This window comes from Schistocerca gregaria, chromosome 6 (genome assembly GCF_023897955.1).
Source record: "Schistocerca gregaria isolate iqSchGreg1 chromosome 6, iqSchGreg1.2, whole genome shotgun sequence".
In the NCBI taxonomy this organism is placed as follows: domain Eukaryota; kingdom Metazoa; phylum Arthropoda; class Insecta; order Orthoptera; family Acrididae; genus Schistocerca; species Schistocerca gregaria.
Window position 1 is genome coordinate 533,957,535 of NC_064925.1, and position 20,544 is coordinate 533,978,078.

At 42.1% G+C, this 20,544-nt stretch overlaps 1 protein-coding gene across 1 annotated transcript in view; it reads right to left on the reverse strand.

The window, feature by feature from the left end:
• The window catches only part of LOC126278492 (uncharacterized), a 32,510-nt gene extending 13,552 nt beyond the window's left edge, over positions 1-18,958 (reverse strand). Inside the window, exons 1-2 of the mRNA XM_049978652.1 lie at positions 18,856-18,958; positions 4,541-4,809 (exon numbers count right to left, since the gene is read on the reverse strand). Of these exons, the coding sequence (XP_049834609.1) occupies positions 4,541-4,798 (258 nt within the window). The 5' untranslated portion in view covers positions 4,799-4,809; positions 18,856-18,958. The remainder of the gene's footprint in view (positions 1-4,540; positions 4,810-18,855) is intronic.
• Positions 18,959-20,544: the final 1,586 nt, after the last annotated feature.

Below are 20,544 nucleotides of genomic sequence, written 5' to 3' on the forward strand. Positions count from 1 at the left end.
GGAGTCTCGGTCGGGCACACCGTTTTAATCTGCCCGGAAGTTTCATATCAGCGCATACTCCGCGGCAAAGTGAAAATCTCATTCTGGACGCTGAAGCATATTTACAGTAAAAGAACTCTGTGATATGAAAAGAAGCAGAAAGATGGTTTGGAGAATATAGAATGGCTATGAATGAGGAGGAAACATTGAGTAAGAGTTAACTATAGAAACATAAGAAAAAAGTCATAAGCTAATTACATTGAATTATAGTGGGTTACAGTGTCTGACAATCAGCTTGCACAGATTTCGATGTGTTTTGTTGCTTAATTTAAGCAGGATAAATCTTGTTGAACCACAGTAAAAAAGTCTGCACAAACACAGTTATGTGTTACGAATGCCTAGGTATTGATATAACATTCATATAATAGGATTAATCTGTACTGAAAAGCTGATAATACGCGAGGATCAAGAGTGTTGTTGTTGTTGTTGTGGTCTTCAGTCCTGAGACTGGTTTGATGCAGCTCTCAATGCTACTCTATCCTGTGCAAGATTCTTCATGTCCCAGTACCTACTGCAATCTACATCCTTCTGAATCTGCTTAGTGTATTCATCTCTTGGTCTACCTCACGATTTTTACCCTCCACGCTGCCCTCCAATGCTAAATTTGTGATCCCTAGATGCCTCAGGACATGTCCTTCCAACCGATCCCTCCTTCTAATCAAGTTGTGCCACAAACTTCTCCCCAATCCTATTCAGTACCTCCTCATTAGTTACGTGATCTACCCATCTAATCTTCAACATTCTTCTGTAGTACCACATTTCGAAAGCTTTTATTCTCTTCTTGTCCAAACTATTTATTGTCCATGTTTCACTTCCATATATGGCTACACTCCATACAAATACTTTGAGAAACGACTTCCTAATACTTAAAACTATACTCGATGTTAACAAATTTCTCTTCTTCAGAAACGTTTTCCTTGCCATTGCCAGTCTACATTTTATGTCCTCTCTACTTCGACTATCATCAGTTATTTTGCTCCCCAAATAGCATAACTCCTTTACTACTTTAAGTGTCTCATTTCCTAATCTAATTCCCTCGGCATCACCCGACTTAATTCGGCTACATTCCATTATCCTTGTTTTGCTTTTGTTGGTGTTCATCTTATATCCTCCTTTCAAGACACTGTCCATTGCGTTCAAGTGCTCTTCCAAGTCCTTTGCTGTCTCTGGCAGAATTACAATGTCATCGGCGAACCTCAAAATTTTTATATCTTCTCCCTGGATTTTAATACCTACTCCAAATTTTTCTTTTGTTTCCTTTAGTGCTTGCTCAATATACGGATTGAATAACACCGGGGAGAGGCTACAACCCTGTCTCACTCCCTTCCCAACCACTGCTTCCCTTTCGTGCCCCTCGACTCTTATAACTGCTACCTGGTTTCTGTACAAATTATAAATAGCCTTTCGCTCCCTGTATTTTACCCCTGCCACCTTCAGAATTTGGAAGAGAGTATTCCAGTCAACATTTTCAAAAGCTTTCTCTATGTCTACAAATGCTAGTAACGTAGGTTTGCCTTTCCTTACTCTAGCTTCTAAGATAAGTCGTAAGGTCAGTATTGCCTCACGTGTTCCAACATTTTTATGGAATCTAAAATGATCTTCCACGAGGTCGGCTTCTACCAGTTTTTCCATTCGTCTGTAAATAATTCGCGTTAGTATTTTGCAGCCGTGACTTATTAAACTGATTTTTCGGTAATTTTCACATCTGTCAACACCTGCTTTCTTTGGGATTGGAATTATTATATTCTTCTTGAAGTCTAAGGGTATTTCGCCTGTTTCGTAGATCTTGCTCACCCGAGGCTATCAGTAGTTCTAATGGAATGTTGTCTACACCCGGAGCCTTCTTTCGACTCAGGTCTTTCAGTGCTCTGTCAAACTCTTCACGCAGTATAGTATCTCCCATTTCATCTTCATCTACATCCTCTTCCATTTCCATAATATTGTCCTCAAGTTCATCGCCCTTGTATAGACCCTCTAAATACTCCTTCCACCTTTCTGCTTTCCCCTCTTTGCTTAGAACTGGTTTTCCATATGAGCTGTTGATATTCAAGGGGGAACAATAGAATTAGGAGACTAAGAGAGAAGCGCTCGGATTAAAAAGAGTGTAAGACAGAATTGCAATCTTTCGCCCCTATTGTTTAGTCGATAAATCGAAGAAGCAACGACGGAAATGAAAGAATCAAGAGTGCAATAAAAATTCAGGGTTGATGAATTACAGACTTTGTTGAATGAAATAAACAGTCCAATGAGTATAAGAATATGGGTTGAGAGTAAACCGAAAAAGCCAAAACATTGAGATGTAGCAGAAATGATGGAGGGCATAAAAAGGAGACTAGCGCATCCAAAGAGCGCATTCCTCGTCAGCAGAAGTGTACTGGTATCAAATATAGGAGTTTATTTGAGGAACAAATTTATGAGAATGCATTGTATGGTAGTGATTCTTGAACTGTAGGAAAATCGTAAAAGCAGAGAATGAAGATGTTGTGTTGTGGTGCTGTAAAAGAATGTTGAAAAACAGGTGGACTGATATGCACTGAGGAATTTCTCCTTAGAATCAGCGAAGGAAGGAACCTACAGAAAACTCTTACAACATGAAGGCACAGGACGATAGGACACACGTTATGGTGGTTAGGGGCTAGAGGGAACCATAGAGGGTAAATAAACTCATGAAGCAGACAGGAATTTGAATATATTCAATAACTAACTGAGGAGCCTGTGTGCAACTGTAATTCGGGGATTCAGAGATTAGAAAACGAGTGGAATTCGTTCCATCAACCCAGTCAAAATACGGGTGACCCGCCCGACCCCTCCTTACCTAAAGAAAAACAGAAAAAGAGAAACGTTACCTGTATCAACAGATTAATGTGTCGTAGACAGTAGTTTTCTTCAGGCTTCCGTCACTGGTAAAATAATTTAAAAAATAATGCAACTGACGACTGAAGTTTAGTTTGATGAAGATAGTCACGTTGCTGCCCTGGCTATCAAACTGTCCTGTTTTAAAGTCTTGGAACGCATATGGGACGGTAACATGCGTCACCTCTTCCTACACTAACTAACGGCACGTAATTTTTTGAATCTGTGTGATTTGTGTGTCCACGTCACATGCAACATACCTCTTGAAACCTACCAATGATTTGTCGACTCCATGCGACACTAAATCGATATTTTGAAGCGATCCAAAGATAGGAAAACGCAGTATTTAGCAGGTGGTCATAATGTTTTGCCTCACTGGTCCAGTATTGTAAGTTGCGTATTTCAATGAACAAAAGGATCAAAATATGAATTATTGTTATTTGTAGAATGCAAACTTGTCAGTTGTGTGATTTACCTGCGGCAGTAGATAAAATTCCCTGTCTGTCACAATTTTCTCTAATCGTAATGACGACATTTCCTATCGTTAATCCCACAATGTTAGCCATTTTGATGTGCACAACTACTATGACAGAGAATAATGTACCACTCCCATTTCACTTATATCTCGCCACATGGCTCTTACTGTCCGCGTTAAAATGACTGAAGATGTAGGAGCATTATTAATAAACGAAATTATGGTTTTAATATGTTTTTGTAACGAAATGTTGAAGTTCTGTACAGCTTACAGGCCCAAAAGGTAAACTATTATGTACGACTTTCTTGCCCATGTTTCACAACATCTCCCTTAATCCTACGTGTTTAGTTCCCGCACCATTTTGTAGTGTTGTGTATCCAATACATTATGCTTTGATGCAAAACGAAGTGTCTGCAACTACCAAAGATGTTAAGTGCCGCTTGAAAATGTGTACAGAGAATGTAATACACAAAAAGAAGCTAAGTGATTATATGGAATATTAACGGTGTAGTGTCTCTCTTTTGTTATGGATTAAATACTTTGCTTCTCAACACCCCACTTTCATAAAGGGGTTCTCTATATTATGCAGAGGATTTTCCAGTTGTTACAGATAATTTCTGAGCTTTTTTGAACGGAGATTTATTTACCTTCACTGGATAAAATGTGTGACTATTAGGTTTTCGATTAACTACTCCGGTAGTACCCATGGATGGTGGCAAAGCAAAAAACTACTGATCTTTCAGTAGTGGCTGTTCAGCATCAGATTGTGGTGATGGTTGCTTGATTACGGACATTTCATCGTCTTTATCCTGAGAAAAACTTTTACACATCTACGTCATATTCGTGTTTGTTTTCTTACCTGCTCTCCGAAAAGTGGAATCTTCTTTCTCTAATTTCAAGCATTTATGATGTTCCGTGTGTCTGGAGCATACAGATCTGGTATGTGGGACAGGATCCAGAAATTTAGGTGGAGACCGCTAGACACTATGAACTATGAACCCGCAGTGAACTGTCCGATCAACAAATACGCCAGGCGAAACTGCAGAATCATTTAGGGGAAGTATATGTTCTTACGTAACTATTTCATTATTTCTCTATGAACTATAGTCAAGTCGAGGAAAAAATAATTCCTAAGTCAGCTAACTATAGCTGTAAAACTAATTTTCCACTTACTATGATGATGGAGATGTAGAAAATGTGCAGCGTAAGACAGAGGGCAACTTCCAGGTTTCCGATCAAGTCTTCCAGCAGGAGGAACATGGCTAGCAAGATGGGGTTGATCAGTGCGCTGTGCGGCCCACAGGAGACGCACTGCAGGTGTTTGCTGTAGTCTTGTGCAGCAGCTGCAGCAGTTGGTGGGCCCACTAGGGTCAGGGCGGCAACCACGAGCAAACAGGCAGAGGCAGAGAGGGTCAACATGCTGGCGGCCATGGTCTCAGTGCCTAGAGGCAAACAAGTACATACTCCAGAGAGAAGCGTCGCAGCAGTAACCAAAGTTACAGGGCTACAAATATCATCGTCAGCGAATTGGACATCAAGTGCTGCATAAAGGTTTTCTCCAGATTTTCCCACGCTTGACGGTTAAGCTGTACACATTCACGTTGCTCTTGCATGTTTGCTAAACCATCACTCTCCCTGTTTTTAGATCGTCCTCTCTATCATTCTTTTAATCCGAAATTTAACCTCCTTAGTAAATCTACAATCCATTCATATGTGTCGACGACAATCACTTCGTCATTAATACGGTCGTACTTACTTTTTTCAACTCATCCTAATCAATTTCTTTGATTTCCTGACTTTCCCAGTAATTTCCCCCACTTAAGTAATGGCTCCACACCCTGCCCCCTCCTTCTTTCGAACAAGCACCCTATCGTGTACTACCACTAAATTGCAGCATTCACCTTTATAATAGACAAACATTGGAGCTAATTTGTAAAACCAATACCTTATGTCATTGATGGTGTGACAATAACTTGCTCGATCTAAGTAAATACTGATGTATTATTTTTCTCGTATGTTTTCAAATGTATGTATTTCTTTACTGAAGGTAATAAAGTGTTGCATTTTTTTATAGTTGAAACAAGTCTTTCTCCTGCGGCATTGTTCAGCTTTGCATTCGATACATGTATTGCACAGATCTCCTCCTACCCCCCCCCCCCCCCCCATACGTGAGTCGACTTCCTCCTCCCCCAGTCTGTGTGTCCATCTCACCTTCCCACCCATTTGTTTCCTCCACCTCGTCCCTGCTCTTTCCGTCTCCTTCTTGCCGCCCCCCTCTTTTTTAATTTTCTCCACTTGTTCCCTTGACTATATCTTCCTCTCCTTCCATCTTCAATATTTATTTTCCACCTGCTCTCTACGAGCATCTCTACTTTCCCACGACCCTTTTACACCATCCGCCTACCTCCTGAATCAATGTCTCCTACATCTCTCATTATACATATGTCTCCACCCCTCCATGAACATCTATTCCTCCCCCTCTCTCTATCTGTCCCCTCTTTGCCCCACTCTGTGTCCATCCACAACTTCCCCTCTCTTTGTCCCTTGCCACCTCTCGCTACACACCTCGTCCTCCTCTCAACTTCTCCTGCTGCCCTCTACTATCAATCATCACCTTCCCCTACCCTCACACATCTCCTCCTCTCACTTGCACTGTCCCTCCCTTCATCCCCCCTCATTCATTGCCAATTCCCTCCTGACCCCTCTTTCCCTAAACGTCCCCTCCTTCTCTGTATGTAGCTCCTTCTCCCCTTAGCTCTGCTCATTTCCACCATCTATGTCAATCTCCTTCCCTACTATATTACCATCCCCTCAATCTACAACCTTCCTCTATACATAACGTTCTCATGTCTCTGTGTCCACTTCCTCCTCAACATATGTCCACCTACTCGTCACCAGTTGCTCCCCATCTCTAACGCCTCCTGCAGACATGTCAAACACTTGCTAGCCATGCCCATCTGCATATGGATACTACACATAACAGGACAATGAAGAACACTGAAATTACTTCCACAACTGGAAAATTGGTTTTCACCCCTGACACGTAGGCTGCCCCACAAAGGCAGAAAGATAAGGAAGGTCGCTACTGCTTCAACACAACACAGCTGATGTGGTGAGCAGCCTTCATGCCTGGGGCTGGAAAACTGTTTATTGGCCCTGACATATAGGATATAAAAAAAATTAAAAACTTTAAAAAATGGTTCTAATGGCTCTGAGCACTATGGGACTTAACATGTATGATCATCAGTCCCCTAGAACTTAGAACTACTTAAACCTAACTAACCTAAGGACATCACACAATACCCAGCCATCACGAGGCAGAGAAAATCCCTGACCCCGCCGGGAATCGAACCCGGTTACCCGGGCGTGGGAAGCGAGAGTCTATTTGAACCAAAGAAGAGCAACGTTCAGTGATCCGTTTTTCAACGGAGTGTCTATGAATGGACTGAAAAATTCCGAAATGGTCGCACAAGTATTACGCACGATAAAGGAGCCGGACGAACGTTTACCTAAACAAATGAAGAAACCATTGAGCGTTCACGTGAAATGGTTCTCTTAGACAGACGATTAACTATCGACGACGTCGCACATCGTTTGCAAATTAGTCACGGTTGTGCCTACGAAATCATCCGCAACGGCCTTGGTTTCTTAATGTTTGTACAAGATGGGTCCCAAAACAACTCGCACAGTTGCATAAACGAACGCGCTAGAACGCCTGCAAAAAACATTTAGATCGCTATGGTAACAAAGGGGAATACTTCTTAGACAGGATCATTACTGGTGACGAAACATGGATCCATCATTACGAGCCAGAGAGTAAACGACAGAGTATTGAATGGAAACATCTAAATTTGCTGTGCATGAAAACGTTCAAGACCCAACCGTCAACAGGAAAACTGATGTATGGTTTTTTGGCACGCACAAGGTCCAGTAATGGAACGTTATGGGGAAAGGGGCACAACAATGAACATTGCACGTTACAGTGAGATGCTTACTAAAGCCTGCAGTTTGAAGCAAATTCCGAGGAATGCCATCAAAAGGTGTTGTGTTGTTGCACGAGAATGCCCGTCCGCATACCGCTGCCGACACTGCTGAAACTATCCAGAAACTCAAATTTGAAGTACTGGATCGTACTGAACACAGTCCCGATCCTGCCCCTACTAACTATCACTTATTTGGTCCACTCAAACAGGCATTAAGGGGCCGTCGATTTGCCTCGGACGAAGCACTGAAAGAAGCAGTGCATTTCTGGCTCGCAGCACAACTGAGAAACTTCTTATATGAGGGCATTAGTACGCTTGTACATCGATGGACCAAGTGCGATGAAACGCAAGGAGACCATGTCGAAAATTATGTTCTTGTAAATTTCCTATTTGATTACAATAAAATTTTATAACTATATATATAAATAATTTCACTGATTCTTGAGTAGGGAATTGAAAGTTAAAACTGTGGCACTTAAGAAACAAGAGCTGAAGGGAAATCACTCTATGTATGGGAGATGATGTTGCACGAAAGGGATAGGTCTGAGGGCACTAAATTAGCATGCCACGAGAACTTAAAAGAGTCATTAACTAGCTATTGAAGTGTGAACGTCCTGTAGCGGAAAGAGAAGCAACCTCTAAAAGGATGTTTGATGGAAGTACTTCTGGATATTGGAACATATCGTAATATGGAATGCTCTGAGATTTTAATAAATTCCTATGGAGAGCGAGGAGCATGTAATATTTCGTAGGACTATCATCACAGCATATCATCAATTCAACACTTCCAGGCTGTATACAGATTACTAAGAATTATTAAGACTTGTGTCAGTGCTGGAATCAGTCACTTCATTGCAGTGCGAAAATACGTTTGTAAAATTCAGGTGTTATGTATTATAAGAACATCACTTGCCTAAGCCACATAACCTGTGGTAAGGTCCGATTCCTGACACTTAGAATTTCTGACTACCCGAAAATGAGCTGTTATTTGGGTTTTTGGTAATATGAATAATTTAAATGTTCATGGACATGTGTGAAGTCATTAAATCAGTGTACACGATACTGTAGTTCGTAAACTATTCAACATGATCTATAAAATTGCTGAAGATAGTAGGTTTAAATCCTCACACTGGCCAGAAATTGCTTTTCTTTAAATTAATAATACAAAATTTAAGATACGTGTTACGCATTTATATGTATGAAATCTGCTACTAAAAGGGCCGGCCGAAGTGGCCGTGCGGTTCTAGGCACTTCAGTCCGGAACCGCGTGACCGCTACGGTCGCAGGTTCCAATCCTGCCTCGGGCATGGGTGTGTGTGATGTCCTTAGGTTAGTTAGGTTTAAGTAGTTCTAAGTTCTAGGGGACTTATGACCATAGCAGTTGAGTCCCATAGTGCTCAGAGCCATTTTTTTTTTTTTTTTGCTACTAAAAGTGTCATTGAATGGTACTATAGTCCTAGTGAACCGATATTTTAGAATAGTTTCGATCAATGACTGATTAATTTTCATAAACGAGGTATTTCATTTATTAAACTGGTCAGTTACTAAACGTTACGGTATGCAACGTTTTATTACTTTGTTCATGCTTAACAGTAGGGAACTTTATAGAGGTTCGGATTGATGATGCTAGCATCTTCTCACCTAATTCGAACATAAGAGATTATTATTTATTTCTGATGTCTTTGACTGGTGTTTCTAACATCTTCTCGCCTAATTCTAGTATAAGAAACTATTTTATATTTCTGAATTCTGAACAAAAAAAGTCATTGGCAATTACTCTGAAATTATTTGTCTGATCTCGGCAGGTGATCGCAGTTCGTTTATCCAGTTACGTACTATACCTATTGCTCAACGAACTATGGTTCGAATCTCATTTACAAATTGATTCTCCCCTTTTAATACAATGCTGTGTTTGGAAACCAAGTCAACAGTCCAATTTTTTTTAATGCTTTATATGCACGAGCACGATCGGCTAACCCTTGGAAGAGAGGTGACACTTATTCATTTGCATTAAGTAAAAGAGGTTTTGTAAGTTCCCACATCTGCCTGTAGCGTAGCATATGTGAACTCTTTCGAAGATTTCTGCATGAGCAGAACAATCTTGCTAATCGCCTTCTAGGGACCTCCGAAATATGCCTCACAACACAAACTTTGACAAGTAGGGTACAAAACTTGCCTCCTGCATCTGACGGGCTGCCGTCCGACTTGCCGACTTTGTCATTTCACAGCGAATCCGTCAAATTAATCAGCATTTAAATTTTTAAGTCGATCATTTCATACAGGTGAATTGAGGCATTTTCATTGACTTCGTCGTGCTAAAGCTTATTGCACATTCTGTAAAGTGTGCTTCCTGCCCCTTGGGAAACAACCGCTGGAAAAATTGCACGTACGTGAGCTACTACAGCAGGCTTCCACCGCAGCACATCTAGCATCATGAAATTGTATCCACAAATTTCGAAATTAAATTGATTTCACCTGACTTATTAATTTGTGCAGTACCAGGACTCGAAACCGGATGTCATGCTTAACATCCGCAGTCGAATAGTAACTTCGCTTTTCGAGCACGCTTTCAGGACCGACGCGAACTTCCGTACGTCACACTTGTCCATGTCCCCTAATGCCGGCACATACATTATGTGACTCTCGCCAGAGACGGATATTCGATGTGATCGTCGTTTTAATCCTTCGAGGCATGAAGTTCTTATTCCCTCATTGTACAATTTCGATATTAACAACCCACGTTACACTATATTCCTTCAGACATGCATTGCATTTAGGAGGATTAGGTACAGACTGGTCCCGCATCTTCATGCTGGGGAAAGTCTCCTTCCTACAGACACCGGAAACTGGCTGGAGCATGCACAGTAGCTGCAGAACGAACACTCACGAAAAAGTAAGCTATATGTATTAGAGTTAACAAAAGTGTTAATATTATCAAGGAAGAAAGATACATCACAGAATGAAGAAGGTTTCCCCAGACACATAGTAGCCCTTCGAAGTCGATAATGATTCTTAAGAAAAAACAGTTACGTGAAATCTTCCAAGGTTCTTAACACAGCCTTAAACATTACCTAGTACTGAAACTTAAAGCCTTCTGGGTGTCGTACCATGTCATTGCACAATGTACTTGAAATGTAAACAACAAAATCGACGTTTCGACCGGTTTTTGAAGGGTTTTTCAGGGCAAGACTGCTTTTTGCAGGAGGGAACGTACCTATAACTATGTCAGGCAGTCAGTGTCAATACACAATGTATTTGAAACGCTATTGGACCTACAATGTAACGAAAATGAAAGCTAAGGGAGGAGGCGATTCATGGACTAACTGGGTTGTCATAGACTGGCGACAAACTAAAGTCAGCGCTTTGCTTCTGATGGACATGTTTCCTTCCTCTTGTGATCAGAAAATGCACTGACAGTTCCTCTACAGCCGTTTAGGCTGAAGCATCCAGTGCGCGGTGAGAGTTTTGCCCCTCAATCGCTCATGACCCGTTGGACTAGGACACAGAGCACCCAGGATGCCGAAGGTTTGTAACCATTATCGCTGTTGATGTTGCCAGACCGATTCGTATTTTGAGTCCGCTCGTCCACTACTGTTTCGCCAGAAACGGGCCTCCTCGCAGTAGGTTGTCCATAGTCACGATGAGATTCCGCTATCGTTAGTTCATTGTGCTGTGCTAATCGCAAATAGCATTAACGCTCTGCTGTTCATTTGCTGGACGTCCTCCCTCTCTCGTCTATGTTGTTGTGTACGACTTCGTACACAACTCTAAATAGAGGTGAGCTGCAGAGTGTTGCAGCAGCTGTCTTCATAGGAAAGCTGGTCAGCAGATAACAACGTATGAAGACTCATTACAAATACTGCAGCAAGAATTATAGTTAAGCTCATACAATGGCAACCAGGATGACACTAGCTGTGCTGAGCACGAACGATGGTGTCATAGCGATGAGGCTCCAAGTGAAAGTAAGTTGAGAGGCTGCCATCTGTTGTCCTATACGTTGGCGGCAGTGGGCCGCAGCAGGCAAGCATCAATGGGGCCGCCAGATCCAACGTGACTGCTGTCGACGTCTAAAGGAAACTTGTAATTTCGTTACCAACTGTAGAACACCAGTGAGGTGATATCAATACGTTATCCCACATACACAAGCAGCTCCACACTCTAATCGTAGTTCATATTTCCCTGCCATATTGAATTTGTTCACTTGATGGAACCGATCATGTTGTGGGTCCTGTCACTACTGTGGAAAATCGGTTTGAGACCACGCCAGCGGTGAAGGTTGCCTAGCCATTTATATATGGTATGCGAACTAGGAGAAGCTTATCTTCCTTGCTTTTTCCTCTTCCTTTATTCCGGTTGTCTTCGTCTTCCTGTCTTACAATGTTCTTGTTATAATCATTGGCTCCCTCAGTTGTCCTTTGATGTTATTAGTAAGCTTATCCGGTTAGTAAGAGCTGCGAGTGGTACAGAACAGTATACTTCCGAGCTCTGCGTGCAGGTACCAATTAGTGTGGATTGGTTTTCAGTACACTTTCTGTCCCAGTCTACCGCCGGCTGATCTATATACATGACCCAACAAAAATGGTAAAATACTATTGCTTTTGGTTTAGTTCGTGAACTGAATATTCTCATGAAGGCTCTTTAAGTGCTGAACAACGTTTCCCATCTCCGCTTCCCCGTGTGCTCAAATGACGAATGTGTCGTTTATATAGGAGGAAGCGGAGTGGGGAAATCTCCAAGAGCATTTAAACAGCCTGCATGAGAATATACGGTTCACGCACAGAAACAATTAGATGCAGACAGGAAATGGATTGACACATTATTCAAAACGTAATGACATTCAAATATCTTGATACTGAACTGTCCAGAAGTGTAAATCTCAAGACGGATGGTAGAAAGCAAGCAGCAAAAGCAAATGAAGTGGCCGAGCATTTAAGTGGTAGCACTTGGACAAAGAAAACTCATAGGAAATGATGCAAAGTCAAAAATATATAAAAGAATACGGTGACCAGTTACGGCATACACAGCTCTGATAAAACATAAAAATCAGAAACTGGAAGACTTTTTGAAACCACAGATATGGATATTCTATAAAGTATTGGAGGGGAGACACGAAGAGACAGAAAAATGAAAGTTTAGTTAAGAATGTAAAGTGGAATACACTAATGAGTGGATAGATACGAGAAGCAGGATGGGAGATTTCAAAAAGGGCTACAAATAAATCACCAGCTGGTAAAATAAATGTTCGATGTCCAAGGAAAAGATGGAGTGGCAGTATCAAGGTATACTGAGGGGCACTGAAGGAAAGAAGGTTTAGCCTAGGCAAAAATAATAATAAGAAAAAGAAGAAAATGAATAAAGGCGCTAGATGCTTTGACAAATTTGGACATGGAGATTTATAGAACCACCGACGGTAGTCTTGGACACAAAATCTTATGAAAGACAACCCACACGAATCAGTACCAGCACGTAGAGAGCCACCATCACCCAGCTCAGGAAAAGTCTGTTCCCCATACACTCACTGCCCTGGCCTACCGGCTATGTGATACTAATATCGTCAAAGAAGACCTGAGGGAACTACACCTGACATTTAGCGCTAAAGGTAAGGATAACAACGTTATAACACAGGCAGCCAAGGACAAACGAAATAGTGGCAGAGCGGTTCTAGGCGCTACACTGTCGAACAGCGCTACCGCTACGGTCGCATGTTCGAATCCTGCCTCGGACATGGATGTGTGTGCTGTCCTTAGGTTAGTTAGGTTTAAGTAGTTCTAAGTTCTAGGGTACTGATGACCTCAGAAGTCCCATAGGGCCTGGAGCCATTTTTGAACAAACGAAATAAGAGCAAAAGGCCAGGAAGAAACAGATTATGCTAGTGCACTTCCTGTACGTAAAGGGCGTCAGGGAACGGCTAGGCAACGTCCTCCGCGGGGTGGAGGGGGGGGGGGGGGGTGGAGGGGGGGTGGAGGGGGGGGGGGTTAAACCGATTTTCCACAGCAGCCACACAATCCACGACATGGTGGGTTCCACCAAGGCCGCAGTGAACAAATTTACCTCTGCACGAGTATCTGAACTACGATGTGAGTTTGTTCCAGGTAGCCCGTGTGCTAGCGAAAGAGTCGTGGACGCGGTAACGCAAAATTTGAGAGGCGATTGAAATTATTAAGCAGCCTAACAACATCAAAAAAGAGGGTAGCTACAAATTTCCGACGTTCTGGCTGTTGGCTATCTCTGTCCATCAGACCGCGACCGGTCGAGGGGCAATCTAATCAAACAACTATAGAGGAAGTGCACACCGTAGAGGAAATGTGCCGGCCAGAAGCCAAGTGCAGATTTTTTGACTCTCGCCAGTCGTTAACAAGCTGGACAGTCCTTCTTACTCTCCCCATTTCGTTATGACTAGCCTATTATAATTTAAAGGCAGTGAAGTTTCACAAATATGACGCAGTCACACCGATTATCTGCAGTAAAGAGAGGTACTTTTCCTACTGTGAAAACCAGTCTTCCCCTGATGAGCGCCATAGTAATACGGTCGAAAGTTCTGTTTTATAATTTATAATTAAAGTACGTTAAACAGTAACGGGGTACAATACCCAGAAGAATTTTAATCATAGTGACACGGGCCGCTGAAACCTACCTAGTTACGACTTTACCTAGTAATTAAGGTTAGCATCGCTCGTGAAAAACACAGAATCCCCTTTTGTCGCAGAATAATCTGGGAACAGTGGATGAAGGGCAATAGGAAGATTCCACATTCCTGGATTGCCGGAAAGCGCAGTTGACGCAGTTTCCCAATGCGCACTGTTAACGAAGGTCCGAGTGTAGGGAATAGGTTTCCTGACATGTGAGTGTCTCGAAGACTTCTTAAGTAACGCAACGGCGTCGTCCTCGACGGCGAGTCTTCATTAGAGACAAGAATATCTTCAGGAGCGAGCCGTTCCTCAAATAAATGTGGTGGCACCACTCTTTTTCTCTACATATATAACTTATCTGACGGATAAGAGGAGCAACAATCCAGGACGGCTTTCTGATGAGGCTGTAGTATATGCAAAAGTGTCGTCGATGAGTGACTGTTGAGGGACACAGGATGACTAAAGACTTCTGTCTGATGTGATGACTGGTCGCTTGATCTAATCTACGCTTAACGTTGTAAAGCAATATGAAAAATAAGATCACGTAATTTCGGTAGTAGTGAAGGCGAATGGTTGACTGTTGTTTATTGGGGGAATTCTTTGCAAACGTGTAGGTCATCTATAAACGAAATGACCTATAGATTCTTCAGTACTGCTCGAGTTGGTGACATTCCCACCAACTCGGATTAAGAAAAGAGATCGAAGATATTCACCAATATGATGCTAGATTTGTTGCCGCTTAATCGGATAAACACCTCAGTATTACAGACATGTTTCGTGAACTCTGTTGGGACTATCTGAAGAAACGACGGCGTTCTTATCGCGAAACCGAGCTAACAAAACGTAGAGAACCTACAACCGCAGGTGGATGCAGAATGACTGTACTGCCGCCAACGTAGATCTTGCGTACAGGATGCGAAGAAAAGATAGGGGAATTTAGGGTTCGTAAGGAGGGATAAAGACAGGCGTTTCTCCTCTCTCCACTGGCGAATGTAAACGAAAGGGAAAGACTTAATAGTCGTACAAGCACCTTAGTCCGTGCACCGTATGGTGGCTTGTGGAGTAGATGCTTCATAATGTAGATGCTCAATAATGTAGATGCTTCATAAAGTGAAACACTCTGTTAAGTAATTGTATGACGCAGTGCCGGAGTCAAGAATAACTGGCTGACTTTCTGACATGTCACTGCCTAAAGTAGTTCCCCGGCGGGGCACCAGACACAACCACCCCGTCAACCTCCCTCTGTTGCAGAACTGAGCCGCATCGTTTGTTATACAGATTCCTGTACCGCCCACATACGTATTAACTTGGAGCAAAGCTGTTGGCTGACCTTATGACTGGTCATTACAGAGCATTACAGACCTTCTAATTCTAGCATACTTGGAGGTCCTCAGATTCATTATTGTTCATTGTGGCGAGATGTGACATATCGAGTGTGGTCGAGTGGTTGTAACCACTTATTAGTGGCTCTTCAAACTGCGGGCCTCTTCTGTGTGTGTGATAGGGCCGATGGAAATTCGAGAGTCAGCGGGATGCTTCAGGAAGGTATAGGTGAAGAAGAAATGGTTCAAATGGCTCTGAGCACTATGGGACTTAACATCTGTGGTCATCAGTCCCCTCCAACGTACAACTACTTAAACCTAACTAACCTAAGGACATCACACACATCCATGCCCGAGGCAGGATTCGAACCTACGACCGTAGCAGTCGCGCGGTTCCCGACTGAGCGTCCAGAACCGCTAGACCACCACGGCCGGCTTATAGGTGAGGAGGTGGCCTTGTGGCGAACATGGAATTTCCTAGGAACAACGCTAGGAACAAGATTTTTGGTCAGGGGGATACAGGGTCATAAATAAAAAGTCAAATAGGGGTAATGCAGGAGTAGGTTTAATAATGAATAAAAAAAGAGGATTGCGGGTAAGCAACTACAAACAGCATAGTGAACGCGTTATTGTGGCCAAGACAGACACGACGCCGACGCCTACTACAGTAATATAAGTTTATATGGCAACTAGCTCTGCAGATGACGAAGAAATTGAAGAAATGTATGACGAAATAAAAGAAATTATTCAGATAGTGTTGGGAGAAGAAAATTTAATAGTCATGGGTAACTAGAATTCGGTAGTAGGTGAAGGAAGAGAAGGAAACGTAGTAGGTGAATATGGATTGGGGCTACGAAATGAAAGAGAAAGCCACCTGCTAGTATTTTGTACTGAGCATAACTTAATCATAGCTAACACTTGGTTCAAGAATCACAAAAGAAGGTTGTATACATGGAAGCACCCTATAGATACTAATAGGTATCAGATAGATTATATAAGGGTAAGGCAGAGATTTGGGAACCAGGTATTAAATTGTAAGACATTTCCAGGGGCAGATGTGGACTCTGACCACAATCTATTGGTTATGAACTGTAGATTAAAACTGAAGAAACTGCGTAAAGGTGGGAATTTAAGGAGATGGGATCTGGATAAATTGACTAAACCAGAGGTTGTACAGAGTTTCAGGGAGAGTGTAAGGGAACAAATGGCAGGAACGAGGGAAAGAAATACAGTAGAAGAAGAATGAGTAGCTTTGAGGGATGAAGTAGTGAAGGAAGCAGAAGATCAAGTAGGTAAAAAGACGAGGGCTAGTAAATATCCTTGGGTAACAGAATAAATATTGAATTTAATTGATTGAAGAAGAAAATATAAAAATACAGTAAATGAAGCAGGCAAAAGGGAATACAAACGTCTCCAAAAATTAGATCGAAAAGCAGTTCAAAATGACTAAGCAGGGATGGCTAGAGCATAAATGTAAGGATTTAGAGGCTAATCTCACTAGGGGTAAGAGGGATACTGCCTACACGAAAATTAAAGAGACCTTTGACGAAAAGAGAACCACTTGTATGAATATTAAGAGCTCAAACTGAAACCCAGTTCTAAGCAAAGAAAGGGAAGCACTAAGGTGGAAGGAGTATATAGAGGGTCTATACAAAGGCGATGTACTTGAGGACAATATTATGGGAATGGAAGAGGATGTAGATGAAGATGAAATGGGAGATATGATACTGCGTGAAGAGTTTGACAGAGCACTGAAAGACCTGAGTCCAAATAAGGCCCCCAGAGTAGACAACATTCCATTAGAACTACTGACAGCCTTGGGAGAGCCAGTCCTGACAAAACTCTACCATCTGGTAAGCAAGATGTACGAGACAGGCGAAATACCCTCAGACTTCAAGAAGACTATAACAATTTCAATCCCATAGAAAGCAGATGTTGACACACGTGAAAATTACCGAACTATCAGTTTAATCAATCACAGCTGCAAATTACTAAAGCGAATTCTTTACAGACGAATGGAAAAACTGGTAGAAGCCGACCTCGGGGAAGATCAGTTTGGATTCCGTAGAAATGTTGGGACACGTGAGGCAATACTGACCCTACGTCGTATCTTAGAAGTTAGATTAAGGAAAGGCAAACCTACGTTTCTAGCATTTGTAGACTCAGAGAAAGCTTTTGACAATGTTGACTGGAATACGCTCTTTCAAATTCTAAAGGTGGCAGGGGTAAAATACAGGGAGCGAAAGGCTATTTACAATTTGTACAGAAACCAGATGGCAGTTATATGAGTCGAGGGATATGAAAGTGAAGCAGTGGTTGGGAAGGGAGTGAGACAGGGTTGTAGCCTCTCCCCTATGTTATTCAATCTGTATATTAAGCAAGCAGTGAAGGAAACAAAAGAAAAGTTCGGAGTAGGTATTAAAATCCATGGAGATAACATAAAATCTTTGAGGTTCACCGATGACATTGTAATTCTGTCAGAGACAGCAAAGGACTTGGAAGAGCAGTTAAATGGAATGGATAGAGTCTTGAAAGAAGGGTATAAGAAGAACATCAACAAAAGCAAAACGAGGTAATGGAATGTAGTCGAATTAAGTCGGGTGATGCCGAGGGAATTAGATTAGGAAATGAGACACTTAAAGTAATAAAGGAGTTTTGCTATTTGAGGAGCAAAATAACTTATGATAGTCGAAGTAGAGAGGATATAAAATGTAGACTGGCAATGGCAAGGGAAGCGTTTCTGAAGAAGAGAAATTTGTTAACATCGAGTATAGATTTAAGTGTCAGAAAGTGGTTTCTGAAAGTATTTGTACGGAGTGTAGCCATGTATGGAAGTGAAACATGGACGATAAATAGTTTAGACAAGAAGAGAATACAAGCATTAGAAATGTGGTGCTACAGTAGAATGCTGCAGATTAGATGGGTAGATCACTTAACTAATGAGGAGGTGTTGAATAGGATTGGGGAGAAGAGAAGTTTGTGGCACAACTTGCCTAGAAGAAGGGATCGGTTGGTAGGACATGTTCTGAGGCATCAAGGGATCATCAATTTAGTATTGGAGGGCAGTGTGGAGGGTAAAAATCATAGAGGGAGACCAAGAGATGAATACAGTAAGCAGATTCAGAAGGATGTAGGTTGCAGTAGGTAGTGGGAGATGAAGAAGCCTGCACAGGATAGAGTAGCGTGGAGAGCTGCATCAAACCAGTCTCAGGACTGAAGACCACAACAACAACAACATTTTGTTGTGCAGTGATACGGTACAACATATAATCATCCCGTCACCGCCCGCGGACGCCTCGCAGTTAAAAAATTTTCAAAGACATTCAACACAAAATTTACTATCTAACTTCCGATGTCCGTCTACTTCGTGAGTACCAGCCTTCTCTCTAAAACACTATTGACATGCTATTGACTTAGATGACAATTTTTTAAGTGTTGAGTTAACAGCTTTAGTTTACGAGATAGGTGGAACACTTAAAAGACTGACTACAAACAAAATGTTTTACGTAGATTTCAAGCTTCCCGATACTGAGGTGGTAACAATGGGTACTTACTGCTGATTCTCTCACTCGCTCATCGCCCTTCTCTGGACTCAGGTCGTGGGTCCCTAAAAAATGTATCTTCCAGTTCAGCAGGCCACGCTGTGTACCTGAAAGTACGTGACGGTATCGTAGGGCCCTCTCTCCTCCACTGGTTTACTTTGTTGTCACGTTCAAGATTATTTCTCGTTCCTTAGTCACGTATAAGTTAGAAGCGTAATCTCACTACTCCGTGGAGCAAATCTTTTAAAAGTAGATACAGTGCAAAATGTCACAGGCAGACTGACTGCTCGTATTATGTAAGTCTATGTCTTGCCACTAATGTTAAACATTTTGATACAGTAATGCAGTTTATTAAAATTAACGAAAATTTGTACAAAACTTTCACTGGCTGGATCACAAATTACGCTAGACAAATAGACAAATGAAACTTGATGACTAGTATCGGTTGTGTATACTAATCTTCTTCATATAGTTCAAATAGTAAGTGTAGTTGAATCTGCATTAAACATTATCAAGAGCGAATATTGTGAAAAAACATGCATTCGTATTAAAAATACAACCAGAGTAATGCAATGTAATGAACCAAGTTCTCGAGACGTAGTAACAGAGAGTGGGGCGGGGAAGTTGAATAAGTATTACTGCATGACTTATCCCTTATGTGCATCTGTTAAACAGGTAATACAGTGAGAAATATTTATCCAACACTAACAAGAATTTAAAGCTGTTCCGTTGCATAAATCTTTCTCACTATATCACCTGTTTTACAGATGCAACTTCTCCTTTGTTTTCTTTTTTTTAGTCATCGGTCTTCTGACTGAATTGATACGGCCCGCCTGTGCCAGCCTCTTCATGTAGGTCCTCAATTGTTTGCTGGATGTATCCCAGTCTCTGTCTTCCTCTACAGTTTTAACCTCTATAGCTCCCTCTAGTGGCATGTAAGTACGAAAGTTATTCCCTGATGTCGTAACAGATATCATGATGTCTCTTCTCTCTGTCAGTGTCTTCCACATACTTCACCGAGGAGGTGGCGCAGTGGTGAATAAAATGTGTGAATCGGGCTTCTCGTCGGGCAAACCGTTCGCCGTGTGTAAGTCTTTCGATATGACGCCACTTCGGCGACTTGGGCATCGTTGTGGATGAAATGATGATGATTAGGTCAACACAACACCCAGTCCCTGAGCGGAGAAAGTCTCTGACCCAGCCAGGAATTGAACCCGGGCCCTTCAGATTGACGCTCTGACCACTCAGCTACTGGGGACGGACGGTTAACACACGGGACTCGCATTCTGAAGGACGACAGTTCAAACCCGCATCCGGCCACCTGATGTAGGTTTTCCGTGATTTCCCTAAGTCGCTTCAGGCAAATACCGCAATGATTCCATTGAAAGGGCACGCCTGATTTCCTTCCCCGCCCTACCTTAATCCGACGGGACCGATAACTTCCATTTTTTGTCCCCTCCCCCAAATCAACCAATCAATCACATATGTCTTTCCTCTCCCATTCTTCGCAGAACCTGTTCATTCCTTGCCAGATCAATCCACCTAATTTTCAACACTCGTCTCTAGCATCTCAAATGCTTCTATTCTCTTCCATTCCGGTTTCCCACATATTTCACTACCATACAATGCTGTGCTCCAAACCTATGTTCTCAGAAATTTCTTTCTCAAATTAGGGTTCAAATGGTACAAATGGCTCTGAGC